The 19,171-nt window shown below is 64.8% G+C and overlaps 2 protein-coding genes across 7 annotated transcripts; one reads left to right on the top strand and one right to left on the bottom strand.

Moving 5' to 3' along the window:
- The first annotated feature begins 382 nt into the window (after positions 1 to 382).
- On the top strand, positions 383 to 13,308 carry DVL1 (dishevelled segment polarity protein 1). 6 transcript variants are annotated; one of them, XM_008509738.2, is made up of 16 exons: positions 383 to 650; positions 6,459 to 6,528; positions 6,724 to 6,845; positions 7,084 to 7,187; positions 7,444 to 7,582; positions 8,222 to 8,315; positions 8,394 to 8,463; positions 8,626 to 8,765; positions 8,845 to 8,921; positions 9,000 to 9,067; positions 9,223 to 9,375; positions 10,068 to 10,199; positions 10,279 to 10,446; positions 10,524 to 10,730; positions 11,399 to 11,438; positions 11,937 to 13,308. In XM_008509738.2, exons 1-15 carry the CDS (start codon positions 481 to 483, stop codon positions 11,407 to 11,409), a joined length of 1,725 nt encoding a protein of 574 aa, XP_008507960.1. In that variant the 5' UTR covers positions 383 to 480; the 3' UTR covers positions 11,410 to 11,438; positions 11,937 to 13,308. The 6 variants fall into 6 exon arrangements, with proteins under 6 accessions (XP_008507960.1, XP_008507958.1, XP_070467306.1 ...); XM_070611206.1 differs by having other exon boundaries at positions 384 to 650; positions 9,223 to 9,300; XM_070611207.1 differs by lacking the exon at positions 11,399 to 11,438 and adding an exon at positions 3,583 to 3,776 and having other exon boundaries at positions 495 to 650.
- On the bottom strand, positions 13,270 to 19,063 carry TAS1R3 (taste 1 receptor member 3). The gene is made up of 6 exons (XM_070611193.1): positions 17,268 to 19,063; positions 16,855 to 17,155; positions 15,983 to 16,768; positions 15,636 to 15,839; positions 15,361 to 15,481; positions 13,270 to 15,165 (listed from the first exon to the last, which is right to left on the bottom strand). The coding sequence occupies exons 1-6, from the start codon at positions 18,230 to 18,232 to the stop codon at positions 14,201 to 14,203; spliced, it is 3,342 nt and encodes a 1,113-aa protein (XP_070467294.1). The 5' UTR covers positions 18,233 to 19,063; the 3' UTR covers positions 13,270 to 14,200.
- Between the last annotated feature and the right edge of the window lie 108 nt (positions 19,064 to 19,171).

The following is a 19,171-nucleotide window of genomic DNA, read 5'->3' on the forward strand; positions in this document are numbered from 1 at the left end:
GGCTGGGGGGCGTCCCTGGGCGCGCACACCGCGCCCCATCGCCCCCGCGCGCGCCCCGCCCCCGCCGGCCTGCGCGTGCGCAGCGCCGCCCGCCCTGCCGCAGGTCCCGGTGACGTCAGGCCCCGCCGCGCTCTCGGGCGCCCCCCGGCGGGCCGCGCGCTCAGCCCCGGGCCGGGCGGTCCCTTTAACTGCGCGGCCCAAGGGGGCGGCGGCGGCGGCGGGGTGCTCGGACGCGGTCGGGCCTCGCGCGCCCTCCCTGCTTGCGTCCCCGGCCGGAGCGAATGGGCGGCCGCGGGCCGCGGGGCGGCAGCCGGGGCGCGAGCGAAGTCGGGGCGGCGGGGCGGGCAGGGCCGGGGCGGCCGGGCGGGGGCGCCGGGGGCCTGGTCGCGACCGGGCCGGGAGCGGCGGGCGGGCGGGGCGCAGGCCGGCGGCGGGGAGGCACCCGCGTCCGAGCCCCGGGCCGGGCCTGAGCGCCGCGCCATGGCGGAGACCAAGATCATCTATCACATGGACGAGGAGGAGACGCCGTACCTGGTCAAGCTGCCCGTGGCGCCCGAGCGCGTCACGCTGGCCGACTTCAAGAACGTGCTCAGCAACCGGCCCGTGCACGCCTACAAATTCTTCTTCAAGTCCATGGACCAGGACTTCGGGTCAGTGGGCCGCGGGGCCTGGGCGCGGGCATGGGGGCACCTGCCTGCGCCCGGGCAGGGCCTTGGGATCCTGAGTGCCTCGGCGCCCCGGTGTGGTGTATGTCCTGCCAGGCTGTGCCCTGAGCTGCCTGCCCAGCAGCCTGAGAGCTCTGGACGGTGGGCAGAGGAGGGTCTTGGCTTCTCTGCCCACCCTGGGCCGAGTCCTGTGTGCCTGAGTGTATGTGACCTGCGGGTCAAGGTCCGTGGCCCAGGGCAGGGAGACTCCAAAGTCCCACCATGGCACCAGTCAGACTCAGGGTCCTGCTGCCCGCCTTCTGTGCTCAAGGCCTGCCTGGAGGGCTTGTGATTCAGGGGGCCTGAGGTCAAAGGAGTGTCAGAGTGTCCCGGGAAGGGGGCGTGGGGGCAGGGTCCCCTAGGAAGCCTGGAGGAAACCAGGTGATCTGGAGCAGCGGCACAGATCTGTCTGCTGGGGTCTGCAGAAGTTTCCAGAGGCTCAAGACGACCTCCCCTTAGCTCCCTCCTCCTCCTCCAGAGTCCTGAGGACAGGGCAGAGGTCAAGGGTCACTGGGGACCATGGGGCATCTTTCCGCCCACCCTTGCCCTGGGGTTGCTGACCGCTGGGCCTCTGTCCCTGCTGAACCACACAGCACTGGGCTTCCTGAGAGCAGCCCAGTCCCTCCGTTGACTCAAGGCAGCCTCTGGCTTAGTGTCCCCCCTTCCGGCCTTAGTGGTGGCCGTCTCAGCTGAGGGGACTCCCCACTTGCACGAGGCTGGGCCTGTGGGACAGTGAGCAGGAGGCTGGCTGTCTGCGCGAGGCCTGACCCAGCAGAGCCTCAGGTAACCTGAGTCCCTGGCTCGGCAATGCTGGGGGGGCCCAGAGGCCTCGTGGGCCTAGCAGGTGTGCCCGGCCACCCTCGGGCAGCCATGTCCTTGTGTGTGGCTGCGTCTCAGGACTTTGACATTGAGGCGTTTCCTGGATTCTGTGGTTTGCACAGGCCCTGGGCAGCGCCAGGTCAGGTCAAGCTGGGGCCACTCTGTGGTTTTCAGGGGGGCCTGAGAGACGTTTGGACAACTGGACTCTCCTGGGCCTGCCACCAGGGAGAGGCAGAGAGAGGAGGGTGTGTCCTTGGCCGCCTCAGAAGGCCGGGCGCCCCCGGCCCTGCCTGGCTGGCCTTCCTGCCAGCTCAGCTCAGGAGCTGCCACCAGGCGGGCTTCTCGGCATGGGTGTTGTAGGGAGTCTGGTCTGGTCGCCTCCCTTGCCCTCCCTGGGCCGTCTCAGTCTCGACTCCTCTGAGTTCGGGTTGCTTTGGCTGTGAGCATCGGCTGTGTGAAAGGGTGTTTTTGTTTTCAACTTAGTTTATTATTTTAACAAAAATTACCAACATTGCAAGTGCTCCCTGCCACAAACTCAAGCCAGCAGTGTGTGGCCAGGTGTGCGCCCAGCCCCACAGGTTGCTGCTCTCGCGCCATGCTGTGGCATGCATCTTGAGGGGCCTGCCACCTGCTCCTGTATCTGATAGCCTCTGCGGGCTGCCCGTAAGCTGCAGAAACCCACACCCCACATGCACTCCCAGCAGAGGCTGGGTCTGTTGGATTTGTAGGACCCGTGGGTGCCTTGGCCTAGGAGGTGGGTAGGTAGGCAGATCTGGGTCTTTTTCTTTTTTTTTTTGAGGAAGATTAGCTCTGAGCTAACTGCTGCCAATCCTCCTCTTTTTGCTGAGGAAGACTGGCCCTGAGCTAACACCCATGCCCATCTTCCTCTACTTTATACGTGGGACGCCTACCACAGCATGGTGTAACAAGCGGTGCCATGTCCGAACCCAGGATCTGAACCGGCGAACCCCAGGCCACCGAAGTGGAATGTGCGCACTTAACTGCTGCGCTACTAGGCTGTCCCAGATCTGGGTCTTGAAGCAGGACTAGGAGTTCTTTTGGTGGTCTAGGCAGGCCTGGGAATGGCTGGGATGGGGGAAGGAACTGGACTGGGTAGGGGGCAGCCACTGAGGCTGGGCTGGCACAGGGGGATGGATTGGGGTGACGCTGGAAGCACAGTGGGCAGACAGAATGGGGAGGCTCAGCTTACCTCCTCCCCAGACCTCTGGCTAGTGGCCTCAGGGACCTGGGAGAGGACCACTATCAACTGCCTCCTTTCTCCCCTCCCCTGAGATTTCCCTGCAGAGCTCTAAGCTCTGTTTATTCTGTAGAATCATTTGTTCAGTAGAATAAATTCCCTCTGGGATGAGCTGATCAGTCACTCACACTTTAGTGTAAACATGAACTGAAGGGTCACCCTGGGTACTAGGGATGTAGCTGGAGATTGGGGGAAGGGAGAGGAGGTCCTGACTTGGCTGGGGCAGTGGCCTCCCCCATGAGAGGGGTGGCCTCAGATTGGGGGCCTCCTACCCCAGCCGCCCATCCCTCTGTGGGATGGGCTCTGAGTTCCTCAAGCCTCTGTTCCTGGCCATAGCTGGCCACCTAGTAAGAGAAGGGGGAGTCTGAGGTGTGGCCATGGCCCACAGGCATCTTTGGCCAAGTGTGGGGGTTCCTGCGTTCACATCCTGCTTTTCTCATGCAGGTCATGGCTATTCTGACCCAGCAGAGCTGGGGAGGTCTCTGGGCCTGTGGCATTTGGGGGGCAGCAGTGCAGGAGGGCCTGGCCTGGCCTCCCGGCTGTGAGGCAGAAGTTGGGGTGTTGTGCCCACAGTCTCCCCGCTGCCAGGGCCACCTTGCTGCTTCCAGGCCTGGCCAGATGGGACACTTAGCTCTTCTGCCTGGCAGAGGCCCCAGCTCCTCCATGTCTGGGCCAGGAGCTCCAGTCTCTGAGGCCACCTGCCCGTGGCCCTCAGTGGCATGGTGTGAGGGCTGCGGGGCGGGGGTGGGCACTTGGCCTGGTCCGGACTGGCTGGGTGAGCTCCCACTTTCCCCTCCACAGGTGCCGTCTGGGGTCAGTGCCCCCCGCGGTGTTGGGAGAGTCCAGACAGGTCATCCCCTGGAGCTTGTGGGGGCCTGGAGGACTGGGACCCCCCTCGCCCTGGAGCCTGCAGAGCCTGGGGGGCTCAGGACCACCTGTGGACAGGCTGGACGAGGAGTGGCCAGCTCTGGGGTCAGGAGGCCGTGAGGGGACAGGTGAAGGCTCAGTAGGAGCTGAGGACCCCGACTCTTAGGGGCACGCAGGGGACTCTGAGGGCCCAGGGACAGCCCTTCCTCCCCCGTCACACCCAGTGCACTCTGCCAACTTCCTGCTTCGAGGTGGAGGACGGGGCGATCTGGTGCCTCTGGGGATGCAATTGGGGCCGTCCCACTGGGAAGGGCTGGCCTGTGGCGTGCTGTGGCCTCTGGGAGCCCTGTGGGTCCTCCTGGCCCGTGGCTGCACTTGCTTCAAGGGCCCTGCTCTGAGCAGATTCCTCGCCTGGGCGAGTCTGCGGGGGTGGCGGGCGGGGCTGGGCAGCCACAGTTCTAGGTTAACTGGGATCTTGCTAGGAATTCTGAGGTTAGGAGCGAGATGCCAACGGGGGTGCCCCTAGGAGGCTGCCCCTAAGGCTGGTGGAGACTGCTCATGAGGTCTGCTCTCCCACTCAGCAAGACCCGGCCCAGGAGGTGGCCCCGGGGCTGTTTGGAAGCGTTTCTGTGCTTGGTGGAGGCCTCTCCCACTCCCACCCCCATCCCCACCCCCAACCTTGTCCCTGCCCTGGGGCTCCTGGGAGATGGTGCTGACCACCAGTGGGCAGCATCGTACACCCCAAGGAGAGCACCCATGCCATTTGTCCTAGGAGCCCTGGCATCTACCCCCTCCCTCCCTAGTGTCCTGGCCTAGCTGAGCTGGGGCCTATGGTGCCCCCAGTGCCCTGACCCCCAGGCGGAAGCCAGAATGCTCTGCCGCGCAGGTTGGAGGACTTGGGCTCCTCAGGCTGAGAAAGCCCAGGGAGGCAGGGCCTGTGAGCCCTGGGAAGGGTGTCCACGCAGGGGTGGGGGTGCAGAGGCCTCGGGCAGCCCTGGGTGATGGGTCATCGAGGCTCTGGCACCGTGGGCAGTGGGGCTTGGGGAGCTCCTGGGCCCCCAAGCCTGGGTGTCTGCCTCTGGTGGAACCTGGCGGGCCCTGCAGTGGGGGCCAGGGGTGCTCATCTGCCTCCCTGTGAGTGAGTCAAAAAGGGCTGGGCCTTGGGTGTGGCTGGGAGGCTGTTGGCCAGGCCAGTTGGGCTGTGAGGCGGGAACCAGGTCCTTCCCTGGTTTCTGTTGCTGCAGCCACTCGGAGACGGTGCTCTCCGTCCCCTCGGCCCCTGGGAGGGCCTCTGTCTGTCAGCTGCAGCCAGCAGCCCTGGGTCTTCCTGTGGTGACAGCCCCCCACGTGGCCTCCTTAGCCGAGACCTGGGCCAGGTCACAGCCTCGCCTGGAAGCTCAGCTCTGCAGGGCTGTGGCGCATGAATGAGGGCAGCAGACATGGGGTTGGCTCCTCAGTGGGGAGAGGAGGGTCCTGAGAAATGACCCTTTCTGTCCTTTGGGGGCATTCACCTCATCTGTGCGTATATGGCTGGCCCTGGGAAGTGTCTGGGGGGGCTGCCGCAGGACCCTGGCTGGGTGCCTCCTCCCTCCCAAGCCGGCCCTGTCTCCTCTGTCCACTCTTCCCTGAGATCTGGGGTCCCCTCCTGGTGCATGGGGTGGACCAGGGCCTTGCTCCCTTGGTGGGAGTGTGGGGTCCAGCTCCCTGGGGGCCTCCTGCCACCAGCTGCTGCCCAGGACTGGCCAAGTTGAGGCGTCCAGGCCCAGCAGGCCATGAGGCTGCTTCCTGCTGAGTCTCCTGGCTCCCATTTCTCCACTGGGCTCAAGTCCTGGGCATGGAAATCCCACTGTGCTGGGCAGGGCTGGACTCTGGGGGCCGGGCCGTGGGGGCTGCCTCCTGCTGCAGAGCCTGCCCTGCTCCCTGGGCCTCCAGGAGGCCACAGTGTGGGGCGTGTCTGGGCCACAGCCACTGCCTGCCCTGCCCCACAGCTTCTCTCCACCAAGCTATGGTGGCTGCTGCCCTCCTCACCCCTTTGAACCTGACACCTAGACTCCCCCGACCTGTTTCCGACCCCAGGCTCATCATTGCCCCGGCTCTCTGTGTTCTGCCTTCTGTAAAGCCCAAGCCCACCTGACTCTGGGCAGCACTAAGACGCAGGCCAGTGGGCTGGTTGCTGGGTAGTGGGAGCAGCTACTGGGACTCGCTGACTTTGGGGGGCTGAGACTTCTCAGTGGGCCCAGCCGGCTCTGTGCCTTCCCAGGTCTTGAGTTGGGCTGCTGCAGCCAGCGGGGAGCTGCTTGTCTCCCTGGCCAAGCAGATGGGCCTGGAGGGTGGTGGCCTGCCTTTGAAGTGGGGGTGTATATGTGTGTGGGGGGTCTGTGTGCCCTGCCATCTTGACCTGCCTGTGTATCTGGAGTCTGATCTCCCTCACTTCTGTGCTGTGAGCCAGGCCCTGTTCTGGGCAGAGGGGGTTGCAGGGAAGGAGCCAGACAGACCTCACCCTCACAGACCCACACTCCATGGGGCCACAGACAAGGTAGATGTTATAGGGTGCTATAGATGGTGCCCCTCCCAGTGCCAGAGGGTTGGGGTCTGGACCCCCTTGGACCTGGGCCCTGAGAAGTGTCCTCAGGAGGATGATAAGTGTCCCCAGGAAGAGAATGTGCTAGGCAGGGGCATCCACATAGACTGATATCTGGGCATGTGGCACGTGCCCTGGGCAGGGGTGGAGTGGGGGGGTCTTACCCCTGGAGCCCACTGGTGGGAGCCAGCTCCAGTTTGGGTGGTCTCACGGCCGCGTCTGCCGGCAGGGTGGTGAAGGAGGAGATCTCCGATGATAATGCCAAGCTGCCTTGTTTCAACGGCCGTGTGGTCTCCTGGGTGAGTGTGTGGGACGTTGGCAGAGGCTGCTCAGCCGGGGTAGGGGTGGTCCCTGTGTTGCAGAGGGGAGAGCTGGGCTTGGACGAGCGGGTGTGGGCGGTGGGTGGGAGGAGGCTGGTCACCTGTGCCCTAGGCGCCCTGCTGGGGGTGGCCTGGAGGCCATGGGAATCCCTGAGCTCTTACTCCCCTCCACAGCTCGTGCTGGCCGAGGGCGCACACTCAGACGCAGGGTCTCAGGGCACTGACGGTCACGCAGACCTGCCCCCGCCTCTTGAGCGGACAGGCGGCATCGGGGACTCCCGGCCCCCCTCCTTCCAGTAAGGACTCTGGGGGGTGCTGAGCCCAGTGGTCCTGAGGGGCCTGCTGCCTGCCAGGCCCCTGGTGGGGAGGGGGGGCAGCTGAGCAGGGACCCACGGTCAGTAGGAGCTGGTCAGCAGAGGAGGGGCAGAGAGGTGAGGGTCAGGGTTCCACTGGGTGAAGGGAGGTGAGGAGCTGATGGTGTCTGAGGTGCTGTTGGCCCGCCTGCCCCAGCCCACCCTCCTCTTGTTGGCACAGCCCAAATGTGGCCAGCAGCCGTGATGGGATGGACAACGAGACCAGCACAGAGTCCATGGTCAGCCACCGGCGGGAGCGAGTCCGACGCCGGAACCGTGAAGAGGGTAACAAGGCCATACCCCAGACCTCCCTGGGGCCCTGTGGTACACCCCAGGTCCCTGCTGACACTGGGGTACTGCCCTCCACCAGTGGGGTCCCTGGGCAGAGGCCCCAGGCCCCACTGCCTGGGACCCCAGTGTCCCCTCAGCACCACCGTAGAGACCCTACCAGCTCCTTGGTCAATAGTACTCGAGGCCACACAGATTGCCTGAGACCTCCAGTGGACCCCATGGCCAGCTTCCCTCCCTGCTGTCCCTACAGCCACCCGGACCAACGGGCACCTTAGGGGGGACCGGCGGCGGGACCTAGGGCTGCCCCCTGACAGCACGTCCACTGTGCTGAGCAGTGAACTCGAGTCCAGCAGCTTCATCGACTCAGACGAGGATGACAACACAAGTCGGTGCGCAGGCGTGCGCGCGCGCATGTGTGTGTGGGTGTGTCATGCACATGAGCATGTATGTGTGTGCACGTGTGCATGCACACGTGGACTTGTGTGTGCCTGTGGGTGTGTTGTGCACATGTGTGTGTGCGTGGACTGTGTGCGTGCACGGGTGTTACAGGTGTTTGTGCATGTTTGTGTGGACGTGGGTTGTGTGTATGGGTATGTATGCATGGGTGTGTGTACATAGATGTGTGTGTACATAGCTGTGTGTAAATGTGTGTGCATGCCTGTGTGTCTGGCCAAGTGCACTTTGTGCACACATGAGTGTGTGCATGTGCAGGTGGCCATGCTAGCCAACGTGGTGTTTGTATCTCCATGTGTGCCAGAGAGTAGCAATCCATATAGGTGTGGGGTTTGTGTGTGTCATGTGTGCACCGTGGGGGTGTGTCTAACCAGGAGCTGAGCCTTCTGAGCAAACCCCATCCAGGCCCTGTGTCTCCTGGGGTCGGCCCCGCCCGACCCTCCTGCCTCCCATCCTGCCCTGACTGCTCAGGCTTCAGTGTCCTCGACAGTGTGAAGGGGGCGGGGGCACCCCGTTCTCTGCCCTCCCTCAGCCCTGCAGCCTCCAGCCTGGCCCCTCACCTACCTGCCCCCTAGGCTGAGCAGCTCCACGGAGCAGAGCACCTCCTCCCGGCTCATCCGGAAGCACAAGCGCCGGCGGCGGAAGCAGCGCATGCGGCAGACGGACCGTGTAGGTGGTGGCTGGTGCGGGGGGTCTGGGCTTCGTGCAGCCCCTGCTCACAGTCCCTCTCCTGGCGCCCCTCCCCAGGCCTCCTCCTTCAGCAGCATCACAGACTCCACTATGTCCCTGAATATCATCACCGTCACGCTCAACATGGGTGAGACCTCAGTGGGGTGGGGGCCACTCAGCAGGGCAGGGGTCCCTGGGCGTGGGGGTCCCTGTGTGCTGGGGTCTCTGGGCGCGGGGGGGTCCCTGTGTGCTGGGGTCCCTGGGAGGGGGTCCCTGGATGGGGTGCCTGCTCATCTCCTGCCCCCTGTAGAGAGGCACCACTTCTTGGGCATCAGCATTGTGGGCCAGAGCAACGACCGGGGCGACGGCGGCATCTACATCGGCTCCATCATGAAGGGCGGGGCTGTGGCCGCCGATGGCCGCATCGAGCCTGGTGACATGCTGCTGCAGGTGCGAGGTTGCAGGGAGCTGCTGGGGGGCCCAGAGGTCAGCACCCCCACCCCACCGTGCTGAACCCCTCATCCCCCAGGTGAATGACGTCAACTTTGAGAACATGAGCAATGACGACGCCGTGCGGATGCTGCGGGAGATCGTGTCCCAGACAGGGTGAGGCACGGGGGATGCGGGTTGGTGGGGGAGCACGTGAGGCCTCACCTGTGTGACCTGCCGCGCCCCACCCCGCAGGCCCATCAGCCTCACGGTGGCTAAGTGCTGGGACCCGACCCCCCGGAGCTACTTCACCATCCCAAGGGGTGAGTGAGCCCACGGGGCTGGTGGGGCTGGGGTCGGGGCGCCAGCCCAGCCTGAAGGGTCTCTCTCCTCTGTGCCCCTGTGCTCTGCTTCTCCCTCACCGTCCATGCGTCTGTCCATTCGTCTGTCTGTCTGCTGCCACGCGGTGGCCACCCAGCTGACCCAGTTCGGCCCATCGACCCAGCCGCCTGGCTGTCCCACACAGCGGCGCTGACTGGAGCCCTGCCCCGCTACGGTACGAGCCCCTGCTCCAGCGCCGTCTCGCGCACCAGCTCCTCCTCACTAACCAGCTCTGTGCCCGGCGCTGCACGTAAGTGGCAGCTCATGAGATCAGGGAATTGAGGCACTGGGGCCACAGGCCTGGCCGAGGTGCCCGCCAGTGCGGTCCCACCCGCTGGCCGCCCCAGCCTCCAGTGCTGTGCCAGGTCCACCTGCACGGATGCGGTGCTGACACGCGTGTCTGACCCGGCACCGCCACACGTGTGCACCCTCACGCACACCCTCCCAGTTTGCTGTCTATGTGGCGGGAGTTAAAAGTGCCTGGAGGGGCCAGGCCAGCCCCCAGGGCCCTGCCTGGCCATCCACTGTCTGCTGTGGCAGGGCTGGGGAGAGGCGGGTGCACACGTGGCCCCACCCTGCTTTCCTGCCGCTAACACGACTAACAGCCCTGAGCTGGCAGAGGAGGGCAGTGCAAGAGGCCCGGTCCCCTGTGGGGTCTGGTCTGCATGGGGGTTGTCTCGCCTTGGTTTGGGCCCAAGATCCTGATGAAGCATCTGCAGGAGTAGCAGACGAAGGTCCAGTCCCCGCCACGCCCACCCCCAGACCCTGTGGGGTCCATCGAGTGGTGGGGTTGGACCCCACAGTCACTGGGCTTCAGGGCCTGGGCTCCCCGGCCGCATGCTGCCCAGAGCCGGGGGTGCAGCAGGCGGGGCCTAGGGTCCCTCCCGAGCCCGCCCCCTGCCCGTCAGCACTTGGGGCTGAGGAGGGGGCCGTGCCTTGCAGAGCTGGAAGAGGCGCCACTGACCGTGAAGAGTGACATGGGCGCCATCGTTCGGGTCATGCAGCTGCCAGACTCAGGCCTGGAGATCCGCGACCGTATGTGGCTCAAGATCACCATCGCCAACGCCGTCATCGGTGAGTGGTCTGCTCCCTGGCAGTGGGGGCAGGGCAGGGTGGGGCACCCCTGCCATGTGCTGATTCTTCGTGCGGGCAGGGGCGGATGTGGTGGACTGGCTGTACACACACGTGGAGGGCTTCAAGGAGCGGCGGGAGGCGCGGAAGTACGCCAGCAGCATGCTGAAGCGTGGTTTCCTGCGGCACACCGTGAACAAGATCACCTTCTCCGAGCAGTGCTACTACGTCTTCGGGGACCTGTGCAGCAGTGAGTTGGGGGCTGCGGGGCAGGGATGCCCGGAGGGCCTGCCCAGCCCACTCTCACCCACCCTCCCCTCCTGCCAGATCTCGCGGCCCTGAACCTCAACAGTGGCTCCAGTGGGGCCTCAGAGCAGGACACGCTGGCCCCGCTGCCCCACCCGGCCGCTCCCTGGCCCCTGGGTCAGGGTTACCCCTACCAGTACCCAGGGCCCCCGCCCTGCTTCCCGCCCGCATACCAGGACCCCAGCTTCAGCTACGGCAGCGGCAGTGCTGGGAGTCAGCAGAGTGAAGGTGAGAGCCTGCCCGGCGCCCAGCTCCCTGCGTCCCCACCACCTGGCCCTGCCCAGCGTGCCCGCCCCCCGCCCTGTGTGCTCCTGCCTGCTCTGTGCTTGGCCCGGGTGGGCTTCTTCTGGAAGGGGTGAGTGTTGAGGGGGATGTGGAGAAGGAACCCAGAGGCTTCAGTGGTTGGGGGGGTGGGCCGATGTTCCATCTGTGGCTGAGGCAAGAGGCCAGGAGATGGTGAGGGAGAGGACACAGTAGAGGACAGACGCCTCCCTCCAGTGACGGCAGCCCCGCAGGGAGCCAGAGGTGGACACTTTCACAGACAACTATGTCTCCATGCTGGGATGTGTGGGGAGCTGAGAGGGAAGGTCGAGGGGCGTCCCTGAGGAGGGGACTTGTTGGGACAGTAGCCTCAGTCTGCCTGGGGGTCTGTGAGGCCAGTGGGTGCATGCCCATAGGGTCTGGGGAGAGGTCAGGCGGCCGGCCCAGCAACCCAGAAGGGATGGAAGAGACAGGAGAGTGGGTTGGAGGGCAGCAGTTCCCGAGGGGAGGCTGTGTTGGCCGCCTGTGACCCTGGGCAGGCCCCACTGGTGGCGGCGTGCCCTGGTAGGTAGGTGTGGTGCCCAGGTCGGACCTGGTGTGTAACTCGTGCTATCCCTTGCTTTGTGCTGAGCAAGCCTTAGACTGAAGGACTAGCAGAATGGACCCTTGGGGCCGGTAAGCCAGGGTCTTGCCCAGTGTCCCTCATGGCATGTCCCCAGCCAGCTAGCCTTCACAGCACTTCCTGGGAACCCAGGACAGGGGCTGAGCTGAGTAGCTGGCCAGGGCCCCGGGGTCGGATGGAAGGTGGGTCTTTGGGTGGGGAGCCCAGGATGGCTGACCGGAGTGCCAAGCACACAGGCCCTTCTTTGTGCCTTGGTTTCTCAGCTGCAAGACCAGGCCCTCGGTTCAGGCATTGGGGTGAGGCGTGGGGGCATCGAGTTGGCCCTGGAGCATCCCCACCTGCCTGCCACTGTCCCTGCCTTGCCTGCTGCAGCTACTCTTAGTTCTCTGGGTGGGGCAGGCTCTACCCTTGTGTCTGCATGGCTGTCCCCCTCCCACCCCCACCCCAGCTCAGGGCCACCAGGTTCTGGCCCTGGTTGCTCTGGCGATGGCCAGTTGTCCTGGAAGAGGCAGGGCCTGACTGACTGTCCTCTCCCCACTTCTCAACCCCAGGAAGCAAAAGCAGTGGGTCCACCCGGAGCGCCGGCGGGAGCAGCCGGCGGGCACTGGGCCGAGAAAAGGAGCACCGGGCGGCTGGAGCTGGGGGCAGCGGCAGCGAGTCGGATCACACAGCACCAAGTGGGGTGGGTGGCAGTGGCTGGCGGGAGCGTCCGGCTAGCCAGCTCAGCTGTGGCAGCAGCCCACGCAGCCAGGCCTCGGCCGCTGCCCCGGGGCTCCCCCCACTGCACCCCCTGACGAAGGCCTACTCGGTAGTGGGTGGGCCGCCTGGGGGGCCGCCTGTTCGGGAGCTGGCTGCTGTCCCCCCAGAGCTGACAGGCAGCCGCCAGTCTTTCCAGAAGGCCATGGGGAACCCCTGTGAGTTCTTCGTTGACATCATGTGACCGAGGAGAGAGTGCCTTCAGCCCGGCCCTGCAGGAGGGCGCTGCACCTGGAGCTTGTGTGGGCTTGCCTTAGTGGGGGCCGTCCTGCGTCACGCCAGCCTGTGCTTCCACGCGCACAAGGGGCTGTGCTGTGGGGTTTGGGCCTGGACAGAGGGTGGGAGCAGGCTGGAGGGGAAGGGTTGATGGCAGCCCGAACCACCATGATCTGGCCCCGGCAGCCTGTCCACTTCCGGAAAGAGCAGCTTGTGTCCATGCAGACCCTGGTGGGGACCCATTGCCTTGTGCTCAGGCGGGTCTGACCTGCTCCCCTTGATGTGCGGCTTAGGGACCCCTATTTGCCCACAGAGCTGCGCACAGGGCCCCAGACCAAGCTAAGAGGTGGCTGCTGGGCCTGGACCCCCTCCTTACCCAGTTTGTGGGCCCTGCCCATCTTGCCCAGGCTCGGGGACACTCTTGGGGGCAGAATCAACCCCCAGGCCCCTGTGTGGCTGCCCAGAGTAGGATCTAATTTATTTATTTATTGCCTGCCTGTGTGCTCTGGAGGAGGTGGCAGCCAAGTCAGCCGTCTCCCTGAACCTGGCTGGAGCAGAGTTTGCATGTCCCCCCACGCCAGGTCTCAGAGCAAATGCTGGGACACAGGTCATGTCTGAAAGTGTATGGGAGGGTCGGCAAAGGGGAGAGATGGGAGAGGGGTGTGTTTCAGCCGGTGGGAGGGGGACGTGACCCTGAGGGGTGAGGGGCAGGGATGGACACAGCTGCTGCAGGGGCAGGGTCTGGGGGTGAGGGGGCAGCCAGCCCGCCCTTCCTCGCTGTCCTCAGGTGACTGCCCACCCACGCACACTGCTTCCTTCCCGGCATCTCTGGCCTGCACACATCTGCGCTGTAGATCCTGTATCGAGTCAGAAGGTCTGTTCAGATAGTTAATAGAGCTGCTTCTGTGTAAATGCTATTTTAAACACTAAAAAGCATTTAATTTTATGGGACCGACGTGTGGCCTGTGTCCTCTCTCTCCCACCAGGCTGCCTCAGGAGACTGGGCACACGGGTGGTGCAGCCTCCCCAGGGCCTGGCTAAGCGCTGATTCAGCACTGGGCCCAGTGCTGTCCTCGCTGTCCCAGCTTAGCCACAAGGCCCTGTCCCCGGTGCTGGCTCCCCCAAAGTCCTGGCGGGCTGTCTTCTGTCCGTGGTGCTGGCTCCTGGCTCCTTGGCTCCAGGGGTCCTGGTGGCTGGTGCTGGCCTTGGTGCTGACCCCCACCACTACCCTTCCTGGGCTCTGTCCACGGTGCTGGTGGCGGGCTGAGCCCATTCTACCTACTCAGCCAGGCCAGGAAGAAAAGGAAACTGGGAGCTCCCCTCCCCGCTGAGCAGACCTCTGTCCTGCAGTGGAGTGCACGGTCAGGCATGCACCCCTGCAGAGGGGTCCGGGCAGCCCCAGCCCACCCACCAAGCTCCCATTTCTGTGATGCTTGGAGTGGGTGCTGGGTGGGGGCCCCAGGCTGGCCCCAGGCTGGCCCCAGCCAGACAAGTCATGCCCAGCTTGGCCTTCAAGTGGTCTGGTGGGGCTTTCTGAGCTTTCAGCATGGGCTGCAGGGGCTTGAGGAGTCCTCCATGGGCCTGTTTCTGAAATAGTGGGGCTGGGTCACTTGGCTAGGGCTTGGCCTGGATGGGGACAGAGCCTGACTCTGAGGTCCCAGGAGATGGGATCCCACGGGGCTGAGGCCCTGGTGCAGTGTCAGCAGCCAGCCTGAGGTCAGAATCTAGAGCTGGGAGTCTCAGCAGAGGCGGGCCACAGTTTGCAGATTGCTGTATGGGGACTTGGTTTGGGGGCATCTTAGCTAGGTCTGGGTTCACTGGGATGAGGTCACCAGGTTAGGAGTCACTTATTTTTGCCCTGAGTCTCCTCCCCACCCGCACTGCCACCCCATCCTGTGGCATCACCCGGACCCTCTCCCAGGAAGAACTCGGGGGTGTTGAGCTCCGGCCGCCATAGCAGCAGGTAGCACTTGGGCAGGTGGAATGTGGCCAGGATGCCCAGGGCACAGAGGAGGATGGTGCCCATCTGCACGGCGGGCTGGTAGGCCACGTGCATGTTGGCAAAGAGGGGCACAAAGGAGATCCACGTGAGGAAGTAGGCCAGCATAGCGAAGGTGAGGCCACGGGCACTGTTGTAGCGGCCGGGCTGGCTCTGCACCAGGAAGGTGCCCAGGAAGCAGAGGAAGGCCAGCACAGCGTTGGTGATATGCACCAGGCCAAAGCTGACCCAGGAGTGCACGCGGCAGTGCACCAGTGCCTCCGTGGGCAGCACCTGCCAGTCTGTCACCACCTCTGGTGGGAAGACCACCAGGTACCAGGTACATAGTGCTGCCTCAGCCAGCATGGGGAGGAGCACCACCAGCCAGGCCCAGGGCCCCCGAAGGCGGCCATGCAGCCAATCCGCCCAGCTCGTCGGCAGCTCTGACTTCACAAAGATCTCGGCCGCCTGCAGGAAGAGTGTGCTCAGGCAGCCAGTGAGCGGGAGGTGGAGCAACAGCAGCTGGGCCAGGCAGCTGGTGGGGCTGGGCCGGCCGGGGAACAGGAGGACGCCGAGGCAGACGAGGCTCAGGCAGGCCAGGCCAAAGCAGGCCCGTGGCCCACCCGAGGCTCGAACTAGCGGGCTGTCCCTGTGCTGGACGAAGAGCCCCAGGGCCGTCAGGGCCAGGCTGAGAGCCAGGCCCAGCAGCACGAGCAGCGCCAGCACGGCTGGCTCCCCCCACGCCAGGAACTTGGGCCTGCGGGGGAAGCAGCGTGTGCTCCGATCAGGGGACCACTGGTCCTGGTCACATGGGGTGCAGAGGAGGTCATCTGTGGTGTGGGAGGAGAGAACAGACACTGAGAGGCATGGGCTCCCCTCTGGCCTCAGAGTTGGCTTAAGAAGTGGAACCGCCTCTGAGCCGTGTGCTCCTGACCCTGTGGGTCCCCTCTCCCACTCCTGCCCCAGCTTGTGCAGGCCCGCTGGGAGGGTGGCTCACCTGGGAGGGCTCACCTGGGAGGGCTCACCTGGCTTGTGCCGGTAGCTGCCCGCTTTGCAGTCCACACAGTCGTAGCAGCAGGAGTGGAAGCCCTTCACACGGCGCACCTGGCCCTCCTCGCACTCCCGCGAGCACTGGGATACGGGCTCCTGGCATGGGGGCCTCACGGCTTAGGCTCGGCTCCGCTGAGGGCACCTGCCTGAGACCTGGGGACAGCCTTCTGCTGCCCCCTAGGTGAGGCCAGAGCTCGCTCCTGGCTTTGGGGGAGCTGCTGTGCGGCTGGGGACACAGCCTGGTGCTCACCTTGTTTCCTGGCGTGTGCCAGCACATCCGGGAGTGCTGGAGCTGCAGGCGGCCACTGAAGGTGCCCACGGTGCGCAACTCGGGCACCGGGCCCCGCCACACCCACAGCTTCAGGTCATAGTCCATGTCTACGTTCCCCGTGGTGTCAAACCGCAGCACCTTGCCACGTGCTCGGAAGGTCATGTTGTACATGCTGTCCAGGAGCTGGCAGGCAGGTGGGAGCAGATGGGACAGGCTGGACCAGGAACTGCCTCCAGCCCAGAACCCCCCACTGCCATCCCTTCTCCTCAGGGGTGCCCAGTGGCCCAGGGCAGGTGCAGGGACCTGCACAGCTCCCATGCCCTCACCTGCCAGGGCTGCACAGGCTCCTTGGGCGTGGAGCAGCCCGAGGCATTGCAGAGCAGCGTTTTGTGGAGGGCCTGGGCCACGCCATATACAGCTGCATAGGCGGCAAAGGTCCGGTGGTGCAGCAGTGTGGTGGACACATTCTCCAGTGTGATGTGGTCACACTGGGGGCAGCGCGGCCCCACCACGTGCCCCTCCAGGGGTGGGTGCTTGGTGTTCAGTGAGGCGCAGAAGGCAGGGTCAGCGGCTAGGGCCAGGCGGGTCTGCACGTATGACGAGAAGTCAGGCATCAGGGCACCCTGGTGCAGGAAGCCGAGCACGGTGCCCACCTGGGCCATGCCGGGCAGCGTCATGACCAGTTCTGAGGTTAGCCAGGCCTCACTGGCCACCCACACCTTGGGCAAGAGCCCCCAGCGGATGCTGAGGCTGAAGAGGGTGCGGGCGGCAAGGGTGGAGGAGAACAGCACCACCACCTGCACACTGCTCTGGTTCACCTGGTGCAGCAGGCTGTGCACAGAGCCCAGCTTCCGGCTGTCAGTGCCGAGCAGGGGCACCAGGCCCTCATGTGCGATGCAGATGCCCCGCATGTTGGCCAAGCCAGAGAAGAGGCTTAGGCCCTGCCGGCCATACTCGTCGTCACTGCCCACAGCAGCCACCCAGTTCCAGTGGAACTCCTGCAGCAGCTCCACCATGGCCGCCGCCTGCACGCGGTCGCTGGGCACTGTGCGGAAGAAGGACGGGAACTCCTCCCGGTTGCTCAGCCGTTCTGCGCTGGCGCCATAGCTGATCTGCAGTGGCCAGGAGGCACCTCCTGACGAAGGGGCTCCCGTGGGAAGGGCGGTGGGGGTGGGGGACAGGAGAGGTGGGGGCGCACCTGAGGCATGAGGAAGAAGCTGAAGAACTTGCTGGTGACAAGGGCGAGCTCAGACGAGTGGGGCCCGATGACGGCCAGCACACGGGGCTGGTACTGTGTGTAGTCGCAGTAGGCGGCGATGTTGCTGCTGCCCGCCTTGGCCATGAACAGGAGGCTGGGCTTCATGGCAATTATGGGCTCTGAGCACGTGTCGAAGAAGTCGTAGCCCAGGCGCAGCCCAGGCAGCAGGCTGGACCCATTGTTGATCTCCTCCACGGCCATCTGCACCGCCAGCGCCCAGAGCAGGCCGAGGGACGAGAACCTGGGGCCACGCAGAGCTGCAGGTGGCCGACAACCTTGACCCCACTCGGGGACACCAGACCTGAGCCACCCCAAGCCTGGCCACCCCTGCCCCCAACCCCTGTCCTCCCTACCTGGTGCACACTGTGGCATTGGGCTGTGTCCTGTTGCTGAGACCAGCACCCTCAGCCAAGCCAACGGGGAAGAGCCCACCCAGCACGTAGTCCCCTGACATCCTGAACTGCTGGGTCAGGCACAATGGGGCACCTGCCCTGAGGCCCAGGAGAGCCAAGAGGCCCAGGAGAGCCCGGCCTGGCATGGCAGGTGGCAGCTTCTGGCAGGGATGGCAAGTGGGCAAATCGGGCAGGCCCCAGATATGGTGAGTTGGGGTGGGGTGGGGCAGGATTTGTTTAGCAAAAACCTCGCCTGTCTTCACCTGCCAGCCCGGGGCCCCTGGGGCCATCCTTGCTCTCCTGGGCCCCACAGGTTTGCACATGTCGGATGCTGTTATCCTGATTGACACCACCAGGCTCTGCGGCTGACAGTGACCTGAGAAGGCAGGCTCTGACCTGGCACTGACCATGACCTTGTTACCTGCCTGTACCCAAGCCCTCAGCACCCACCCCACACCTGGAGGGGAGGAGGAACACCCACAACGTCTCTGCCAGAGGGTCCTGGGGTCTCCAGCTGCCTGTGGGCGGGGCTTGGAGGTGACAGTGCCCCGGGGAGTAGGCACAGAAACACCTTCTCTCTCCAGCCCTGGGAAGGCACTGTCAGCAGCTGGGAACATTGCACAGGTGGCTCTATCTGCAAGCCCAGGGGGCAGTCTGAGGACAGCCCTGCAGACCAACCAGGAGGCCCGCAGACCGTTGGCCAGCCTGGCCTCCAGCCTGCGGCTGGGGTACGGGATGTGGCCTCTCGGCCTGCGTGGGAACAGTGCACCTTGAGGGACTGGACCATTCCTCCACTGGGGTCCGAGGCCTGGAAGCTTTGGAAGCCCTTGGGTTGGCTGCATACCAGGCCTGGGCACTCCATGGTGGCAGGTGCTCCCCCCGACCCAGGGGACAGGGCTCACAGCTGGGCCTGCAGGAGGGTGCATGCAAAAGAGAGGAAAGGCCGTAAACAAATAGGCTGCCACAGCTGGGTCAGCACCAAGTGTGCAGGGGCCCTGGTGGGTGGGATGGTAGATCCTACTTAGCCTCTGGGTGCCCAGGGACCAGCCTTCCCTGGCCTGGCCTGGGGGCCTTTGACACTAGGCTTGGAGGTAGAGGAGCTATACCCAGAGGAGCCGGGGAGACCAGCAATGTTTCAGGGGTGGGGCAGAGCAGGGGCTCTGGGCTTACAGAAAAGGTGGTCTAGGGACCTGATCTTTGCCTGACCCTGCTGCCCTGTGGGGAGGGCCCACGTTGCACAGCACTCAGGACATGCACACGCATGTGCACAACACATGTGCACTGCACCTGCACGTCTTCAGGCACACACACACACATAAGTGCAGCCCTTGCTCTCTGGCCCGGGTGGACTCCAGGGTATCTTCCCAGGCCAGTCGCTGATTGTCACGGCCTCTGCTAGTGCTGCACGGGGCTGTGGCACCTGCTGGGTGTGGGGCAGGCTGGGCGGCGTGCAGCAGCAGCCTGTGGTGGCCCAGCATCGGATGCTGCTATTTGGGTCCGACATTAGGTGGAGTGCCTGAGAGGACACTGCCTGGCATGTGTCCTCTTCCTATCTGGGCCCATCATGGCACAGAGCAGTCCCTGCTCCACTGGCTGCAGCCCAGGCAGGTCTGTCTTCTCCCTATAGTGTGTGGCTGGCCTCAGACCTGCGCTTTCAACCCAGCCCCGTGGGTGGAGCCATGCCTGTTTTCTCACTGTAAAGAGGAGTCATAGTGTGGACCTCGGCAGGGGTTGGGAGGACCAAGCTAAAGCCTGCACAGGGCAGGCAGGCAGCACCCCCTACCCACACTGGCTGGGTCATGCCTCACATCCCCATGGTTGGCACTGCCCTGCGAGTCTCAGTAGGCAGGTGCCTAAGACACCCA

The sequence above is a fragment of the Equus przewalskii genome, chromosome 2 (genome assembly GCF_037783145.1).
Source record: "Equus przewalskii isolate Varuska chromosome 2, EquPr2, whole genome shotgun sequence".
Classification (NCBI taxonomy): Eukaryota; Metazoa; Chordata; class Mammalia; order Perissodactyla; family Equidae; genus Equus; species Equus przewalskii.